Below are 20252 nucleotides of genomic sequence, written 5' to 3' on the forward strand. Positions count from 1 at the left end.
CAAAAACTGGAAGCATTCCCTTTGAAATCCGGCACTAGACAAGGATGCCCTCTTTCCCCACTACTATTCAATATAGTACTGGAAGTTCTAGCCAGAGCAATCAGGCAAGAAAAAGAAATAAAGGGTATTCAAATAGGAAAGGTGGAAGCCAAATTGTCTCTATTTGCAGACGACATGATAGTATACCTAGAAGACCCCATCGCCTCAGCCCCAAAATTCCTGAAACCGATAAGCAACTTCAGCAAAGTCTCAGGATATAAAATCAATGTGCAAATATCACAAGCATTCCTCTACACCAATAATGGACTTAAAGAAAGCCAAATCAATAACTAACTGCCATTTACAATTGCTACAAAGAGACAAAAATACCTAGGAATACAACTTACAAGGAACGTAAGGGACCTCTCCAAGGAGAACTACAAACCACTGCTCAATGAAATAAGAGAGGACACAAACAGATAGAGAAACATTTCATGTTCATGATTAGGAAGAATCAATATCGTGAAAATGGCTATACTGCCCAAAGTAATTTACAGAATCAACACTATCCCCATCAAGTTACCATTGACTTTCTTCACAGAACTGGAAAAAACCACCTTGAACTTCATATGGAAACAAAAGAGAGCCTGCATAGCCAAGTCAATCCTAAGCAAAAAGAACACAGCAGGACGCATCACACTACTGGACTTCAAACTATTTTACAAGGCTACAGTAATCAAAACAGCATGGTACTGGTACCAAAACAGAGAAATAGACCAATGGATCAGAACAGAGGCATCAGGGGCAACACAACATATCTACAACCATACAATCTTTGATAAACCAGACAAAAACAAGCAATGGGGAAAGGACTCTCTGTTTAATAAATGGTGTTGGGAACCAAAAGCATTGGCAACAAAAGCCAAAATAGACAAATGGGACCTAATCACTCCACAGCTTCTGCACGGCAAAAGAAACAGTCACTAGAGTGAATCGGCAACCAACAGAATGGGAAAAAATTTTTGCAGTTTACCCATCTGACAAAGGGCTGATATGCAGAATTTACAAAGAACTCAAACAGATTTACAGGAAAAAAACAAACAAGCCCATTCAAAAATGGGCAAAGCATATGAACAGACACTTTACAAAAGAAGACATATATGAGGCCAACAAACATATGAAAAAATGCTCATCATCACTGGTCATTAGAGAGATGCAAATCAAAACCACATTGAGATACCATCTCACGCCAGTTAGAATGGCAATCATTAAAAAATCTGGAGACAACAGATGCTGGAGAGGATGTGGAGAAAAAGGAACACTTTTACACTGTTGGTGGGAGTGTAAATTAGTTCAACCATTGTGGAAGACAGTGTGGTGATTCCTCAAGGCCTTAGAAATAGAAATTCCATTTGACTCAGCAATTCCATTACTGGGTATATATCCAAAGGTCTATAAATCGTTCTACTATAAGGACACATGCACACGAATGTTCATAGCAGCACTGTTTACAATAGCAAAGACCTGGAACCAACCCAAATGCTCATCGATGATAGACTGGACTGGGAAAATGTGGCACATATACAGCATGGAATATTATGCAGCAATCAAAAACGATGAGTTCATGTCCTTTGTAGGGACATGGATAAATCTGGAGAACATCATTCTCAGCAAACTGACACAAGAACAGAAAATGAAACACCGAATATTCTCGCTCATAGGCGGGTGATGAAAAATGAGAACACATGGACACAGAAAGGGGAGTACTAAACACTGGGGTCTATTGGGGGAAAAGGGGAGGGCCAGTGGGAGGGGGAGGTGGGGAGGGATAGCCTGGGGAGAAATGCCAAATGTGGGTGAAGGGGAGAAGGAAAGAAAAGCACACTGCCATGTGTGTTCCTACGCAACTGTCTTGCATGCTCTGCTCATGTACCCCAAAACCTAAAATCCAATAAAAAATAAAATAAAATAAAATAAAATAAAAAAACTATGGAAAATAAAATGAGAAAATAATCAAAGCATGTCATTAAAAAATCTACATAAAAATGAAGGCAGTCAAACAGGAGATGAAGGAAAACAGATCTACAAGAAAAAGAGAAAACAATAAGAACTAAAATAGTAGTAGTACATTCATTTTTTAAATAAATTGTTTCAATATAATCAGTTTAAACTACTTAAAGAAATAAAACGGCTAAACAAACAAGATTTTAAAATAGACAATCTACAAGAGACTCACTCTAGTCATAGGCTGAAGGCAGAATTTTAAAAATCCATGCAAAAGAGGCAAAGACTGATATTATATAATGGTAAAATGAGTCTACTTACTAGGAATTTGTATCTGTTATAACTATCTATATGTATATGCAACTATAAAATCAGGCTCCCACATGTATGAAGCAAATATTAACAGACACAAAGCAAGTAATATACAACAACATAGTAACTGCAAACATCAAGATCAGTAATCAGTAATGAATAGAAAAATCAGACCACAAAGTAGGAAACTAAACATACTCTTCAACATATTCTTGCTCAAGGGTCAAATAACTTAATTTTGTTAAGATGTCAATATAACCCACAGTGGTGAACAAATTCAAAATGATCTCTATAAAAATCCCAATGTTACATTGTTTTGTAGAAACTTATTTTAAAATCCTAAAGTTTGATCAGAAAATAAAACTAGAGGAAAGAAATGTTGATCAAGTAGAAAATAAATAAGAGAAAACTTGGATAACAATGTAGACTTTAATAGTCTATTTTGCATTATTGTAAATGAATAACTGAGATGGAGTAATTTATAGAAAGGTTTATTTGGCTCACAGTTCTGCAGACTATAAAAGAAGCATGGTGAAAGCATCTGCTTCTGGTGGGGGCCTCAGTAACCTTAGAATCATGGCAGAAGGCAAAGGAGGACCAAACATGTCACACGGTGAAAGAGGGAGCATGTGCGAGGCAGAGGTGCTGAATGCCTTTAAACAACCAGCTCTCGTGTGAACTAAGAGACTGAGAACTCACTCATTACCAAAGGGATGGTGCCAAGACATTTATGAGGGATTCTTTCCCATGGCCCAAATGCCTCACACTAGACCCCACCTCTAACACTGGGGGTCACAGTTCAACATGAGATGTGGAGAGGACAAACATCCAAACCCTATCGTAGACCAGCTAGACTTAACACACACGTACAGAACTCTCCAGTCACAAGTAACAGAATACACCATATTCTTCATCACGCCTGGTACATTCTGGTAAGGCACATAACAAGCCTTATTACATTTAAGATAACAAAAATCATACAATGTACGTTTTCTGACCAAAATGGAATGAAGCTACAAGAAGAAAAACAACGTGCTACTCAAACAAAGAGAAAGAATGCTGAAAACTGAATATCTACACTGAAAAATTTAAGTTGGATTCTTTCCTTGGACCATATACTAAAAATCTTTTTAACAAAATAGTTAACCTTTAAAAAATATAAATAATATAACTCTTAGAAGAAAATTCAGGACTAAGATATGACATTGGTCTTGATACTGGTTTCTTGGATATGACATCAAATTCATGAGCAAAAAAGAACAGAAAAACTGAACTACATTAAACTTCAAAATTTCTGCATATCAAAGAAAACGCTTAGTGGAATAACAATGCCACTTAAGAAATGGGTGAAAATATTTGCAAACCACATGTGATAGTAGTTAATAAAATCATAAGTAATTAATAAAAATCAACAAATTGAATAACTTGATTTAAAAATAGGCAAAGGATTGAACTGACATTTTTCCAAAAGAGACATAAAAACAGCAAAAAGCATTTGAAAGGATGCTTAAAATTACTAATTTGTAGATAAATTCAAAACAAAATCACCTCATAGCCATTAGACTGGCCATTAGAAATTTTAAAAGAAATATGACATCTGTTGAGGATGTGAAGAAATTAAAACCCATATGAACTCTTTGAAAAATAATGTAGCTCTCATAGAAATATTAGGAATGTTCCTCAAAATATTAGAAAGGAAAGCATCATAGAATCCAGCAATTCCACCTGTGAATCTATATCCAAATATGCAACACCTGACCTGGAAAACATTGGAACGTGTGTTTGTTGTATCATTATTCACAGAAACCGAAAGGCAGAAGCAGTCTCTATGTCCCCCGACAAACACATTTTTTAAAAGTGCCATATACACACAGGGAAATATTACTCACTGTTAAAAGGGGATGTCTTGTCACATTTTAAAATAAACTTTGAAAATATTACATCAACTGAAATAAGCCAGTGACAAAGTAATGGACACTATCTGATCTCCTTTATATTAGATATCTTAAGTAGTCAAACTCAGAAACAGAGAGTGGAGGGTGTTTGTCTAGGGCTGGAGAGAGGGTAAAATGGGCAGTTGTTACTTAATGTGTATGGAGTTTTAGTTTTGCACAATGTAAAATTCTAGAGGCCTTTTGCATAACAATGTGAATATACTTATCATGACTGAAATGTACACTTTTTAAAGACTGGGTCTCAATCTGGTTGGAGTGCAGTGGTGTAACCACAGTCGCAGTCTCTAACTTCCAGGCTCAAGTGATACTCTCACCTCAGCCTCCCAGGTATCTGAAATCAGAGGCACATGCCACCACACCCAGCTACATTTTCTTATTTGTTGTAGAGACCAGTTCTCCATATGTAGCCAGGCTGGTCTCAAACTCCTGGGTTCAAGCAATGTTCCTGCCTCAGCTTCCCAAAGTGCTGGAATTACAGTCAAGAGCCACCACACCTGGCCATAAAGCATACACTTAAAAAAATTAAGATGACAAATTTTATGCTCTGTATGTTCATGACAATTAAACTTTTTTAAACAGATAACTTAAAAGCCATACAGAACTATAAGCCTTTCCAAAAATTACCTTCAAATCACAAAAATGTTTCTCTTGTGCAAAGAAAATATATCTTCATTAAACACATGGTGAAAATAAGTGAAAAATAGCTTAAATAACTACTACTCACCCAAACAGGATAAATCAACCAAGAAAAGAAATACAGAAGATCAGCCATAACCAAAATTAGGGTCACATTTACAGATAAAATCACATACACATACAACTTAACTGATAAACATATGGCTGATTTATCTTTTAATTAAACCCCACACTAACTTAAAATGTACATGCAGAGTTGCAGATTCTCTAAAATTATGACATAACTAAAACAATACAAGCACAATAAACTGATGACAGAAACCCTACACAAAAAATATGAAATTTCAAAATAAATATTTACCCATAAAATCGGGAATGCAACATTGAGGATTTAAAAAGTGTTTGTCTAGATAACTACAATTCTCAACTGTGTGCACTCATGGAAAGCAGGTATTTTAAATTATTGGTATGGAGTGTATGGCAGTAAAACTTCATAGAAACCGTACTATAGCATAAACAAAAGTTTCTAACAAAATATTTATTAGAGCATTTAAAAGCATGAGAGGTGACTTTTAATATGTTTTTAATATGTTGATGCTATACTAACACAAAATAATAGTGCTGTAATTTAACCTTTAGAAGCATAGAACAGTGTTACATTTCTAAATAAAAATAACTACATATGTTTTGTAAAATATAGTGAGAGTCACTGATATATAAAATAAATACCTGCAAATAAATCATATTAAGATTTAGATGTAGATTCAAGAAATTGGGCAGAAATCCTATGATTCCTTTTTGCCTGCAGTCAAAAGTTTACAAGTGACTATTTTGGTATATATGAGGTGCCTAGTGATTATCTTATTCACTTCAGGTGTAACATGTAAATTCTGGCATATTGTTCTGAATGTCTGAATACAAAATAACAAATCTGAAATAGAAAATAATACAGGGAAAGTGACCTCAGTACAGTGTTGAAACAGACAGTGCCCATCTTGTATATGATCCCACGGCACAAAAAATATGTTGGTTATCCCTGACAAAAGTGTCTTTATGAGAAAGTGATCATGGCTCACACCTGTAATCACAACTAAATGATACGTTGACACGGAAGGATTGCTTCAGGCCAGGAGTTCCAGACCAGCCTGGAGAGATAGCAAGACCCCATGTCAAAAAAGTGCCTTTAAGAAACTTTTGGGATCCAGGGGTAATGTTGTGAAACGCTCCTAAAGTTCAAGATTGAGAAGCATCCTTTTCGGAAGGCAGGCCCTCTCATTCAGGTGGCAAACAAGAGGACTCTTGGTCTTGGCTACAGACCAAGAAATGGTCCACACAACTTGATCCCATTGAGAATACTTAACAGACTCTGTAACCATCTGAAACTCAGGCACAGTCCAGGAGTGGTCTTGTCTGTACAGAGACCTTGGAGGAGACCCCTTTTTATAGCCATGGAGGCAGGCCTGCAGACCCTGGACTTTACTGTGGTCCCTGAAACAGTTTGGTGACTCAGTTCTAGCTTCCTTTGTCACAGTACATGGCCAGTCCTGCCCATTTAGCAACCCACACAGTGACCTGGGAAAACTGTCCCAGGTCCTCAGTGGGAGCCACACACTCATCCACACTCTGATAATAAGGTCCACCACATGCAGACCCCACTGCAGACATCTGCCCTTGTGTCTCCACTGCAGATCCAAGTCTGAAGGAAATCCAGTCTGCCCAGGAATAAGACAGGGATCACAATCACCCAAGGCCTTGGTAACAAGGCAACTGAAGGCAGACCCAGCAGCCTTGAGACCCAGCTACAACCCCTATTCACTACAAACCCTGAGGGCATCCCATTCCCTGGGGGAACCAACAAGAGAAGGTCTTTACCTCCTGAAATCAGTTTCTAAAACGTGAAAAGGTCATTGTTTCTTCAGATTTACAGACACCAATGAAAGGCTCTATCATGCCCACTGTCAATTTTAACATAGCACTGCAAGTATGTGACAGAATTTCTCAAGTAAAATTTTTTTAAAAGGCATTCAAGTTGCAGACAAGAAAAGATGTTGCTGTTTGTAGATGACATGATCTTATATACAGAAAACTATAAATAGTACACCAAAATCTAAGCTAATAAATGTACTCCATAAACTAGGAAAATATAAGATACAATTATCAGTTATGGTTTCATACACTAATATCCAACTACCTGATTAAAAAAGAAGAAGAAAACGATCTCATTTACAATAGCATTAAAATAATAAATTTCTCAGGAACGAATTTAAACAAGGAGGTAAAAGATCTTTATACTGAAAGATAGGAGGTATTGAGGTATTGATGAAAGAAACTGAAAAAGACACAAGTAAATGTAAAAATATCCCACATTTATAGACTGGAACAATAAATATTGTTAAAGTACCATATTATCCAACATCATCTATAGATTCAATGAAGTCCCTATCACAATTCCAGTGGCATTTTTTCGCCATAATCCTATGATGTATATAAAAGTACAATAGACTTTGAATGGCTAGAGTAATCTTGAGGGAAAAAGACAAAGCAAAAGGACATCATATTTTATTATTTCAAACTATATTTGAAGACTACACTAAGAAAAAAGGAATGGTAAGCACAGAAAAATGGACACAAAAACTAACAGGATAGTATGGAGAGCCCAAAAATAAACCCATGCATATAAGGTCAACCCTGAACAAGTGCACCAAAAATACACAGTGCAAAATGTATAGTCTCTTCAATACTGGGATCTGGGAAAACTGGATACCCACAAGCAAAATACTGAAATTAGATTCTTTTTCTTACACCATATGAAAATTATCTTGGATTAAAGACTGAAATATAAAGCATGAATCCTTAAAAATCCTAAAACATAGGAAGAAATTCCCTTGATCATCTTGGCAATATTTTCTTTTTTTTTGCCTCGACACCAAAAGTACAGCAAGGAAAGGAAATATGAACAAGCAAAACTGTATCAAACTAAAAGGCTTTTGCACAGAAAATAGAAAAATAAAATAAGAAATTTATGATATGGGAGAAAATACTTATAAACTATATACATGATAAGAGACTAATATACAAAAAATAAGGAACTAAGCAAATCCAAGGCTAAAATAATAATAATAATAATAATAACACAAGTGAAAAATAGGAAAAAGACTGAATTGATATTTTTAAATGAAGACATACAAATGGCCAACAAATATATAAAAATGTAGAAAACATCACCAATCATCAGGCAACTGAAAATCAAAATCATAATGAGGTATCACCTCACATCTGTTAGAATGGAATGGAGTTGTCTAGATATATCCATCTATATATGAGCATATATACATACACATATACACACACACATATATACACACATATATGTGTAAAGAAATATAGCAATTACTGATAAGAATGTGAAGAAAAAATATTCTGTATACTCTTGGAGAGTTTTTAATTGGTGGAGTCATTATAAAAACCAATGTCAATGTTATCTTAAAAATAGAGCTGCCAGACAATCTAGCAATCCCACTTTTGTGTATATAATCAAGGGGGAAAAGAAGCAAGCATTTAGAGGAAACATTTGCACTCCCAAGTTCATTGCATTATTCACAATTGCAAAGATATGAAAATCCCTACATGTTTATGAATGCTTGCTGGATAAAGAAAATACGGCCTAAATAGATCATAGAAATTTTTTTGAGATGGAGTCTTGCTCTCGTCACCCAGGCTGGAGTACAATGGCATGATCTCAATTGACTGCAACCTCCACCTCCTGGATTCAAGTGATTCTCCTGACTCAGCCATCCAAGTAGCTGGGATTACAGGCACCCCCACCACGCCCAGCTAAATTTTGTATTTTTAGTAGAGACAGGGTTTCGTCATGTTGGCCAGGCTGGTCTCGAACTCCTAACCTCGCGACTCACCCACCTTGGCCTCCCAAAGTGCTGGCATTACAGGCGTGAGCCACTGCACCCCGCCAACAATAGAATATTATTCAGCCATAAAACATAATGAAATCTTGCCATTTCAACAACATGGATGAACCTAAAGGACATTATGCTAAGTAAAATAAGATAGACACATAAGGAGAAACAGTTTTTTTCACTTATATGAGGGATCTGAAAAGGCTGAACTTATAAAATCAGAGTACAATGGTAGCTGCCAGGGACTGGAGGTGAAGAAAATGAACAAATGTTCAAAGGATACAAACTTTGAGTCATAAGATGAGTAAGTTTTCAGGATCTAATATATAGCTTCATAACTATTCTTAACAATGTTTTGTATGCTTAAAATTTGCTAAGGCAATAAACAGGTGTTTCCATTACCCAACAAAAGGTACTAAGAGTAGATATGTCCATTAATGTGATTGTACTAATTATTTCACAGTGTATACACATAGCAAGTCATGACATTGTACACAATAAATATATAGTTATACAATTGTAATTTGTAAAAAAAATCCACAATACATATTCAGATACACATATACACAGACACGGGAATGACACAGTGCTGGTAAACTTTATATTAAAGATAAAATTACAAAATAATGGTTATTAAAAATAAGGTCACACATGGGACTCTAATATGTGCTCAGCAATGTTCTACGCTCCCTAATGGCATAACATATTTCAGAAATGTAGAAAGTAGATAAATTAAACTATCTTACAGTTGAGGAATTAGGGCATACAGAGTTTAAATGACCACATTTGGTTCATACTAAACAAATGTAAAGTAAAACAACAGATTTTTAAATATTTTCACAGATGCTTAGTACTCTGATGAAAGTACTAAGTATGAATTTCCATAGAAACACATTTGAAACCTCCACAGGTTAAGAAAATATTAAAGCAGAAAACTCATAATATCTGTCCTTGGTGTTCCTGAAATCTCTAAACCAAATGCAAATATTACTACTATCCTCACATATTTCAGCCATGATTCAAAAGGGAAATGTAAGATGGCTTATCATAGTTCCTCAACAAATATATTTGTGTGCCTCTAAAGGCAATGAAAAAGCAATCAGATCATGCAGTCCCTTTCATGATATGTAAGGACATATCATGAAAATGACTTTGCCTTTCAAGGTAAACTTGAAGGACGATCACTAAAGGAAAGTAGAATCCATAAAGAACTTAAAAGCATGAGACAGAAGGTGCCCCTTCATGAGAATAAGAGAAAGAAACCCAGGCTTCTCACAAACTTTTTCCATTGAAGCACAGGCCTCCCAAATCACATTTTAAGGTCTGGCTTCCTCATTGACATTGGAACTCTTGTCTGTGTCATCTGCTTCATTCATTCTCACCTACCTGGGTGTTCTGCTACTGTCTCAGGTCTCTTCACGTTCCAAGGCTCTTTCCTTTCCTCCAGACAGGTGATCAGCTCTGGCTTAGAGACAGCAATACCTGTTTTATTTTAAAAAGTAACATAGCATAAGGACTTCTGCCAAGATGGCTGAATAGGAACAGCTCTAGAGCACAGTTCCCAACAAGAGCATCTCCGCGCTTCCAAACAAGGTATCAGGTTCATCTCAATGGGTCTGGCTGGACAGTGGTTGTAGCCCATGGAGGGTAAACTGAGGCAGGGTGGGATGCTGCCTCACCCGGGAAGTGCAACTGGCTGGAGGACTCCCCTCCTACCGAATGGAGGCCACTGGGGATGTCTCCCAGCCAGCACTCTAGTTCAGATGCTATACTTCTCCCGAGTTCTCTACAACTCACAAACCAGGAGATCCTCACTAGGCTGACAAGCACCGAGAGTCACCAGCACAGATATGAGCAGCTGCTCTGGCAGGCACCACAGGCTGTCAGTGAAAACCTGGGCAGAGATTTTTGCTGGTGCATGGAGCACCTGCGAGACAAAGCTTCCTGCTCCCCAGAAAGAGGGGGAGCTGAAAGCAGGGAGCCAAGTGATATGGCTTGGCAGGTCCCACCCCCACAAAGACCAGCAATCTGAAACCCTCTGGTTTGAGAGTTTTGCAACCAGCATATCAGTTTGAGCTCCACCAAGGACAATTGAGCTCAGTGAGGAGAAGGGCATCCACACCATCGAGCTCAGTGGGGAGAAGGGCGTCCACCATTACCGAGGTGGATCTAATCTTACCTGTGTAAGCAAAAGCCAGAGGAAGCTAGACTGAGCCCATGGCAGCCCAGAAGTGCCTCTGAAGGCAGACTGTGATTAGACTCCCTTCTTGCTGGGCAAGGCATCTCCAAAACAAAAATAAATAGCTTCAACATCAACAGAAAGGACGTCCACTCAGGGGTCCCATCCAAAATCAGCAACTTCAAAGATCAAGGGTCGATAAATCCATGAAGATGGGAAGAAACCAGCACAAAAAGGATAAAATCACCAAAGACAAGAAGGCCTCCCCTCCTCCAAGGGATCACAACCCCTCACCAGCAAGGGAACAAAATAGGATGGAGACTGAGATTGAAGGTGGGTAATAACAAACTTCTCTGAGCTAAAGGAACATGTTCTAACCCAATGCAAAGAAATTACAACCTTAAAAAGATGTTCAGATGAAATGCTAACTAGAATAATCAGCTTAGAGAAGAACATAAATGACTGGATGAAGCTGAAAAACACAGCATGAGAACTTCATGAGACATAAAGAAGTTTCAATAGATGAGTTGATGAAGCAGAAGAAAAGATATCAGAGACTGAAGATCAAATCAATGAAATAAAATGAAAAGGCAAGAAAAGAGAAAAAAGAATACAAAGAAATGAATGTAAACTCCAAGAAATATGGGATTATGTGAAAAGATATAATCTACATTTGATCAGCATACCTGAATGTGATGAGAAGAATGAATCCAAGATGGAAAACACTCTTCAGGATATTATCCAGGAGAACTTCCCCAACCTAGCAAGACAGTCCTATATGCAAATCCAGGAAATACAGAGAACACCACAAAGATATTCCTCAAGAAGAGCAACCCCAAGACACATAATCCTCAGATTCACCAGGGTTGAAATGAAGGAAAAAATGTAAAGGGAAGCCAGAGAGAAAGGTCAGGTTACCCATTTAAAAAAGCCCATGAGACTCACAGAAAATCTCTCAGCAGAAACCCTATAAGCCAGAAGAGAGTGGGGGCCAATATTCAACTTCCTTAAAGAAAAGAACTTTCAACCCAGAATTTTATATCCAGCCAAACTAAGTTTCATAAGTGAAAAAGAAATAAAATCCTTTACAGACAAGAAACTGCTGAGAGATTTTGGCACCACCAGATCTACCTGACAAGAGCTCCTGATGGAAGTACTAAATATGGAAAGGAACAACCAGTACCAGCCACTGCAAAAATGTACCAAATGGTAAAGACTAACAACACAATGATGAAACTGCATCAACTAACAGGCCAAACAACCAGCTAGTATCAAAATGGCAGGATCAAGTTCACACATAACAATATTAACCTTAAATGTAAATGGGCTAAATGCCCCAATTAAAAGACACAGACAGGAATATTGGATAAAAAGCCAAGACCCATCAGTGTGCTGTATTCAGGAGACCCATCTCTCGTGCAAAGACACACACAGAGATTCAAAATAAAGGGATGGCAGAAAATTTACCAAGCAAATGGAGTGCAAAAAAAAGCAGGGGTTGCAATTCTAGTCCCTGAAAAAAACGGACCTTAAACCAACGAAGATCAAAAGACACAAAAAAGAACATTACATAATGGTAAAAAGATCAATGCCACAAGAAGAGCCAACTATCCTAAATATATATGCACCCAGTACAGGAGCACCCAGGTACATGAAGCAAGTTCCCACTGACCTACAAAGAGACTTAGACTCCCACACAATACTATTAACACTCCACTGTCAATATGAGACAGATCAACAAGACAGAAAATTAACAAGGACATCTACGACTTGAATGCAGATCAATAGTGAACCTAATTGACATTTACAGAACTCTCCACCCCAAATCCACAGCACATACATTCTTCTCAGCACCACACTGCACTTACTCTGAAATTGGCCACATAATTGGATATAAATCACTCCTCAGCAGATGCAAAAGAATGGAAATCATAACAAACAGTCTCTCAGACCACAGTAAAACCAAATTAGAACTCAGGATTAAGAAAGTCACTCAAAACCACACAGCAACATGGAAACTGAACAACCTGCTCCTGAAGGACTACTGGATAAACGATGAAATAAAGGCAGAAATAAAGATATTCTTCAAAACAAAGGAGAGCGAAGACACAACATACCAGAATCTCTGGGATACATTTAAAGCAGCGTCTAGAAGGAAAATTATAGCACTAAATACCCACATGAGAAGTGAGGAAAGATCTAAAATCAACACCCTATTCTCAAAATTGAAGAGCTAGAGGAGCAAGATCAGAAAAAGTCAAAAGCTAGCAGAATACAAGAAATAAGTAAGATCAGAGCAGAACTGAAGGAGATAGGGGCACAAAAAACCCTTCAATACATCAATAAATCCAGGAGCTGGCTTCTTGAAAGGATCAACAAAATAGACAGACTGCTAGTCAGACTAATAAAACAGAAAAGAGAGAAGAATTGAACATAAGCAATGAAAAATGATAAAGGAGATATCACCATTGATTTCACAGAAATACAAACTACCATCAGAGATTACTACAAACAACTCTATCCACATAAACCAGTAAATCTAGAAGAAATGGAGAAATTCCTGGACACTTACACCCTCCCAAGACTAAACCAGGAAGAAGGTGAAATTCTGACTAGACCAATAATAAGGTCTGAAGTCGAGGCAGCAATTAATAGCCTACCACCAAAAAAAGTCCAGGACCTGACAGGTTCACAGCTGAATTCTACCAGACATACAGAGAGGTGCTGCTACCATTCCTCCTGAAACTATTCCAAACAATGCAAAAAGAGGGAATCCTCCCTAACTCATTTAGGAGACCAATATCATCCTGATACCAAAACCTGGCGGAGACACAACTAAAAGAGAAAACTTCAGGCCAATATTCATGATAAACATCGATGCAAAAATCTTCAATAAAATACTGGCAAACTGAATGCAATGGCACATCAAAAAGCTTATCCATCATGATCAAGTAGGCTTCATCCCAGGGGTGCAGGGCTGGTTCAACATACCCAAGTCTATAAATGTAATCCACCACATAAACAGAACAAAAGACAAAGACCACATGATTATCTCAATAGATGTAGAGAAGGCCTTCGATAAAATTCAACAGCTCTTTATGCTAAAAACTCTCAATAAATTAGGTATCCGTGGAACATATCTCAAAATAATAAAAGCTATTTACAACAAACCCACAGCCAATATCATACTGAATGTGCAAAAACTGGAAGAATTCCCTTTGAAAACTGGCACTAGAAAAGGGTGCCCTCTCTCTCATCATTCCTAATCAACATAGTTTTGGAAGTTCTAGCCAGAGCAATCAGGCAAGAAAAGGAAATAAAGGGTATTCAAATAGGAAAGGAGGAAGCCAAATTAACTCTATTTGCGGATGACATGATTGTACATTTAGAATCAGTCCCAAATCTCCTTAAGCCAATAAGCAACTTCAGCAAAGTCTCAGGATACAAAATCAATGTGCAAAAATCACAAGCATCTCTATACACCAAACACAGACAAAGAGAAAGCCTAATCATGAGCAAATTTCCATTCACAAGTGCCACAGAGAGAATAAAATACCTAGGAATACAACTAACAAAGGATGTGAAGGACCTCTTTAAGGAGAACTACAAACCACTACTCAATGAAATAAGAGAGGACACAAAGAGATGAAAAAACATTCCATGCTCATGGTTCGGAAGAATCAATATCGTGAAAATGGCCATACAGCCCAAAGTAATTTATAGATTCAATGCTATCCCCATCAAGGTACCAGTGACCTTCTTCATAGAATAGGAAAAAACCACCTTAAACTTTGTATAGAACCAAAAAAGAGCCTGCATAGGCCAGACAATCCTAAGCAAAAAGAACAAAGCTGCAGACATCATGCTACCTGACTTCAAACTATACTACAATGCTACAGTAATCAAAACAGCATGGTACTGGTACCAAAACAGAGATATAGACCAATGGAACAGAACAGAGGCCTTGGAAATAACGCCACACATCTACAACCATGTGATCTTTGACAAACCTGACAAAAACAAACGATGAGGAAAGGGTACCCTGTTTAATAAATGGTGTTGGGAAAACTGGCTAGCCATGTGCAGAAAGCTGAAACTGGACCCCTTCCTTTCACTTTACACCAAAATTAACTCCAGATAGATTAACATTTTAAACAAAAGACCTAAACCATGAACACTGGAGAAAAAAACCCAGGCAAAACCATTCAGGACATAGGCACAGGCAAGGACTTCATGACTAAAACACCAAAAGCATTGGCAGCAAAAGCCAAAATAGACAAAATAGACAAATGGGATGTAATTAAACTCCAGAACTTCTGCACAGCAAAAGAAACCATCATTAGAGTGAACCGGCAACCAACAGAATGGGAAAAAAATTTTTCAAGCTACATGTCTGACAAAGGCCTAATATCCAGAATCTACAAAGAACTAAAGCAGATTTACATGGAAAAAAAAAAAAAACCCATCCAAAACTGGGTGAAGGACATAACAGACACTTTTCTAAAGAATTCATTTATGCGGCCAACAAACATATGAAAAAAAATGCTCATCTTGGGAGGCCGAGGCGGGTGGATCATGAGGTCAACAGATCGAGACCATCCTGGTCAACATGGTGAAACCCCGTCTCTACTAAAAATACAAAAAAAAAAAATTAGCTGGGCATGGTGGCATGTGCCTGTAATCCCAGCTACTCAGGAGGCTGTGGCAGGAGAATTGCCTGAACCCAGGAGGTGGAGGTTGCAGTGAGCCGAGATCGCGCCATTGCACTCCAGCCTGGGTAACAAGAGCAAAACTCTGTCTCAAAAAAAAAAAAGAAAAAAAAAGAAGGAAAAGAAAAAAATGCTCATCATCAGTGGTCAATAGAGAAGTGAAAATCAAAACCACATTGAGATACCATGTCACGCCAGTTAGAATGGCGATCATTAAAAAATCTGGAGACTCATAGGGACATGGATGAATGTGGAGAACATCATCCTCAGCAAACTGACACAAGAACAGAAAATGAAACACTGCATATTCTCACTCATAGGTGGGTGATGAAAAATGAGAACACATGGACACAGAAAGGGGAGTACTAAACACTGGGGTCTATTGGGGGGAAAAAGGGAGGGCCAGTGGGAGGGGGAGGTGGGGAGGGATAGCCTGGGGAGAAATGCCAAATGTGGGTGAAGGGGAAAAGGAAAGCAAAGCACACTGCCATGTGTGTACCTACGCAACTGTCTTGCATGCTCTGCTCATGTACCCCAAAACCTAAAATCCAATAAAAAATTAAAAAAAAAAATCTGGAGACAACACAGATGCTGGAGAGGATGTGGAGAAACAGGAATATTCTTACACTGTTGGTGGGAGTGTAAATTAGTTCAACCATTGTGGAAGACAGTGTGGCAATTCTTCAAGGATCTAGAAATAGAAATACCATTTGACCCAGCAATCCCATTACTGGGTATATATCCAAAGGATTATAAATCATTCTATTTTAAAGACACATGCACAGGTATGTTCATTGCGGCACTGCTTACAATAGCAAAGACCTGGAACCAACCCAGATGCCCATCAATGATAGACTGGACGAAGAAAATGTGGCATTTATACACCATGGAATATTATGCAGCCATAAAAAGATGAGTTCATGTCCTTTGTGGGACATGGGTGAATCTAGAAACCATCATGCTTGGCAAACTGACACAAGAACAGAAAACCAATACCACATATTTTCCCTCATAGGTGGGTGACAATGAGAACACATGAGCACAGAGAGGGGGACATCATACACTGGGGTCTTTTGGGGGTTGGAGAGCTGGGGGGGATAGCAAGGGGTGGAATGGTTGAGGAGGGATAACATTGGAAGAAATGCTTGATGTAGGTGACCGGGGATGGAGGCAGCAAACCACCATGGCATGTGTGTACCTGTGCAACAATCCTGCATCCTGCAAGATCTGCACATGTGCTCCAGAATTTAAAGTATAATTTTTTTTAAAAGGAAAAAAAAAGTAATATAACTGTTGCTGGGATTTTCCAATTACCAGCATAGCACTATGTTTAGTAGGGAAAAGAGGACATAATAAAAGTCCAGAAAATCCCCAAATCCTGTTTCATGGGAGAACCTCCAAAATATTTAGGAAATGTTTTAAATTTCTGGGTCTTTACCTCTACTACCCAGTATTTCTGAATCAAAAATTCGTGGTGGCCATTGGATTTTCATCTGTGGGCAACAATATTTTAAGACAGTAAACTTCTGGATTTACCAACTACAGTAAAAGACACAGATCAGTTCAGGAAAGGGGAAAGTGCATGTAAAGGTGGAGTATTTTTGAGAATTTCTTTTCTACAACAACAAATCTCCAAGATTTTCTTGAAGGCAGAAATCTAAAACTCATTCATGGAAAGCAGAAATGACAAAAAAAAATACTACCAAGAAAGGAAATGAAACCCTTGTGGTATATTAGGAATAACGTATTGAAGTTATCCTCACCGAGGAAGACCAGGTTTCTGTAGTTCTCTAACATCACATCCATATACAAATTCTTCTGAGCAGTGTCCAGACATTGCCACTCCTCCAGAGAGAATTCTATGGCCACATCCTTGAATGTCAACAGTCCCTGAAAAACAAAACAAAATGTACACAAACACATACTTGTCAAGTGGCATGGGCATGATTCTTAATTTGTCACAAGATGAAAAAAGAGAACTGGTTGTGACTCATGTGACTGACCAGAGTCACCTAATAAAATATTTTTCAACATAGAAATATTCTCTTCCTGAGTAAAGAGTATGGAATAAGATCTGTAACACCAATGTATCAGCGTATACATTTCTGGATAATAAAATATAAAATTAAGAGCATGAACACAGACATGTACATTTTGATTGCTACATTTATGCCATACAGAATAAGTTGTACATGTTTTTCAGATGAAAAACTCATGGTGGGGTAGATGGTACTGCTGAAATTTTAATGTGCACAGAGATGGACTGGAGATCTTGTTATGAAGATTTTGTTTCAGGCATTCTGTGATAAAGCCTGAGTTTCTTAATTTCTAACAAGCTCACCAGAGATGCTAATGTTTCTTGCCTAAGAAGAATGTTGTGTTACACATCCAGTGAGTGACAGAGCCTGTGTTTATTCCAGTATTTCTGACCAGGAAACAAAGAGAGCCTTCATTTTCCAAAGAAAGGCATATGCAACAAGAATCTAAGAAGATAGGGGAGCTTCCAAATTAAATGTGATGGTTTAAACATATCAGCCAGTAAATACTCCCAAGATAGTATATTATAAAGGGGAAAATAATTAATTCTATAGCAGAAAAATCTGTCAGAGAGCTCTTTATCCAAGTGAATGAAATTAACATCAACTATAGCAGGACAAATTTTTATTTTATGCTGAGGCAGAGGACCCATCGACACTGCTGTGATACTGGCCTCCCAAAAAAGCAAGTAAGCTATAATCTGAATCTAATCACCAAAAAATAAATTTTATAAAAAGTCCAAGCTACAGATAGCGCCCATGTTCTGTAATCTCTAATAGTGTACTTAATAGTCTTTCCTTAGCATCCAAGAGAGAAAGTATCTCCAAATTATTTTTCTTGGAACCTGAAAGTTCTGAAAACAAATCTGGGCAATAAATGCCATTCCACTTAAATGTGAATTTTCTTAATCCTTTTCTGCATAAAGCTGATGGAGCACACAGATGGAACCTAAAGAGTACATCTTCTCCTTCTTCACTAATCTACAAAGATTCCAGCACTTCTCCAATAGGAATCTTGGATATCCACACCTTCCCACATTCAGAGGCATAAAGGGAATATTTTAAATATTGCGGGTCATGAATTCATGGTGAGAATTCTGCATGGCATGTAAGAAGGCAAGATAAAGACAATATGGAGAAGGCTTTGGTATATGGTATACAGCAAAGAAACATTTTTTTCAGAAGCTCCTGACTATTAGAAGAAAAGAGAAAAAAGTAGTTGAAACAAATTCATTAAGGAGGAATGACCTAATTGGAGGAGTAAAGGTTTGCAAGTTCCAAACACATGGAATTCCAAGAAACAGAGTGGATACAGCTCAATTCGAGACACATTCACCTGAGAACAAGCCATTTCTTCCTCTTGTTCCTCCTCTGGAATTCCTTCACAGGTTTCTTGGGAAAACTCACATCTGCATCTTGAGAATATGACTTTATAAGTGTCAGCACAACCTATTCAACTGCTATAATCACAACCACAGGCAGAAGGACCTAGATGTTCAGAAAAAGTCCACCCCTTCTGTCTTTTGCGACATAAGACATTTGAGAACTATGAGCCACTCCATGAAGATCAAAATGTAAGTTTCTCTTTTCTTGTCCTCAGGTGCCTTCACCTAGCACAGATGCCAGAAATTTCTGCTGCTGCAATGGTACTCTGTGCTGTATTGACTTTTCCCTACCAAACCCAAGAGAGGAGGCCCTGTGACCTCTCTCTGGAGCAAAGGTTGAATTCAACTCTCAGGAATCTATCTTGAACCCCTTGTGCTTGACCCTGGACTCACCTCTGAGTTACACTCAGCACTTAATTAAAACAACATGGATGCTTCAACCCTGATCAACAGACAGAATCTGAGGGAGAGCACAAACGAAGGGATTTCTTCAAATTGGCCATATGATCCTAATTAGAAGCCTGGGCTGAGAACCACTCAGCCAAGCACGGTCTCTCCAGCTTCACCGTGCAGGTAAATCATTTGGTAAACTTAGTACCCCCATATATAATGTGATTCTGCAGGTTTTGAAAGGTCCTGTCAATACTGATGTTGCTCCCCCTGGACCTATTAGCAGCATTCAGCTAGAGAAAGCACGCACAGCACAGAGACCCATACACCCAACACTGTTGTCACAGTATATATGATCCAAATGAAGACAATCAATCTCCATCTTGAAAGATCACATTCTTTGCTGGCATTTTAAGATTCGGAGAGTGGCAAAAGCAGCAAGTAAGTCTGCGTTTGGAAAATAATATGCACACATTCATTGATGAAATGTTTGTTAAGCAGGTACTATGTGCTGAGAAGTACAACATGGAACACTGTCCTGGGAAGCTCACATTATGTGACTTAATCCTCATAACATCCTGGGAGTTGGGGAGTAAGTGTTCAACAATGCCCAGAATTTAGACGAAGGGCCCAGAATTTTTATTTCTTTTTCTGTTTCCTCATCATTGATTTTGAAAAGAAAATATATAGAATGAAAGATAAATATAGACAGGAGGAATATAGAAAGGAAGGGTAAAGTGTAGTTCTGAGAGA

At 38.0% G+C, this 20252-nt stretch overlaps 1 protein-coding gene across 3 annotated transcripts in view; it reads right to left on the bottom strand.

Annotated features, from left to right (window-relative positions):
- The window catches only part of LOC100401127 (zinc finger protein 679-like), a 59497-nt gene that overhangs the window by 27212 nt on the left and 12033 nt on the right, over positions 1-20252 (bottom strand). Inside the window, exons 2-3 of one of the 3 annotated variants that reach the window (XM_035299289.3) lie at positions 17452-17578; positions 10187-10282 (exon numbers count right to left, since the gene is read on the bottom strand). In XM_035299289.3, coding sequence (XP_035155180.1) covers positions 10187-10282; positions 17452-17578 — 223 coding nt within the window. Of the gene's footprint in view, positions 1-10178; positions 10283-17451; positions 17579-20252 lie in introns of those variants that run through there. The other 2 variants (XM_035299290.3, XM_054255543.2) reach the window with 2 other exon arrangements.

This window comes from Callithrix jacchus, chromosome 5, assembly GCF_049354715.1.
Source record: "Callithrix jacchus isolate 240 chromosome 5, calJac240_pri, whole genome shotgun sequence".
Lineage (NCBI taxonomy): Eukaryota > Metazoa > Chordata > Mammalia > Primates > Cebidae > Callithrix > Callithrix jacchus.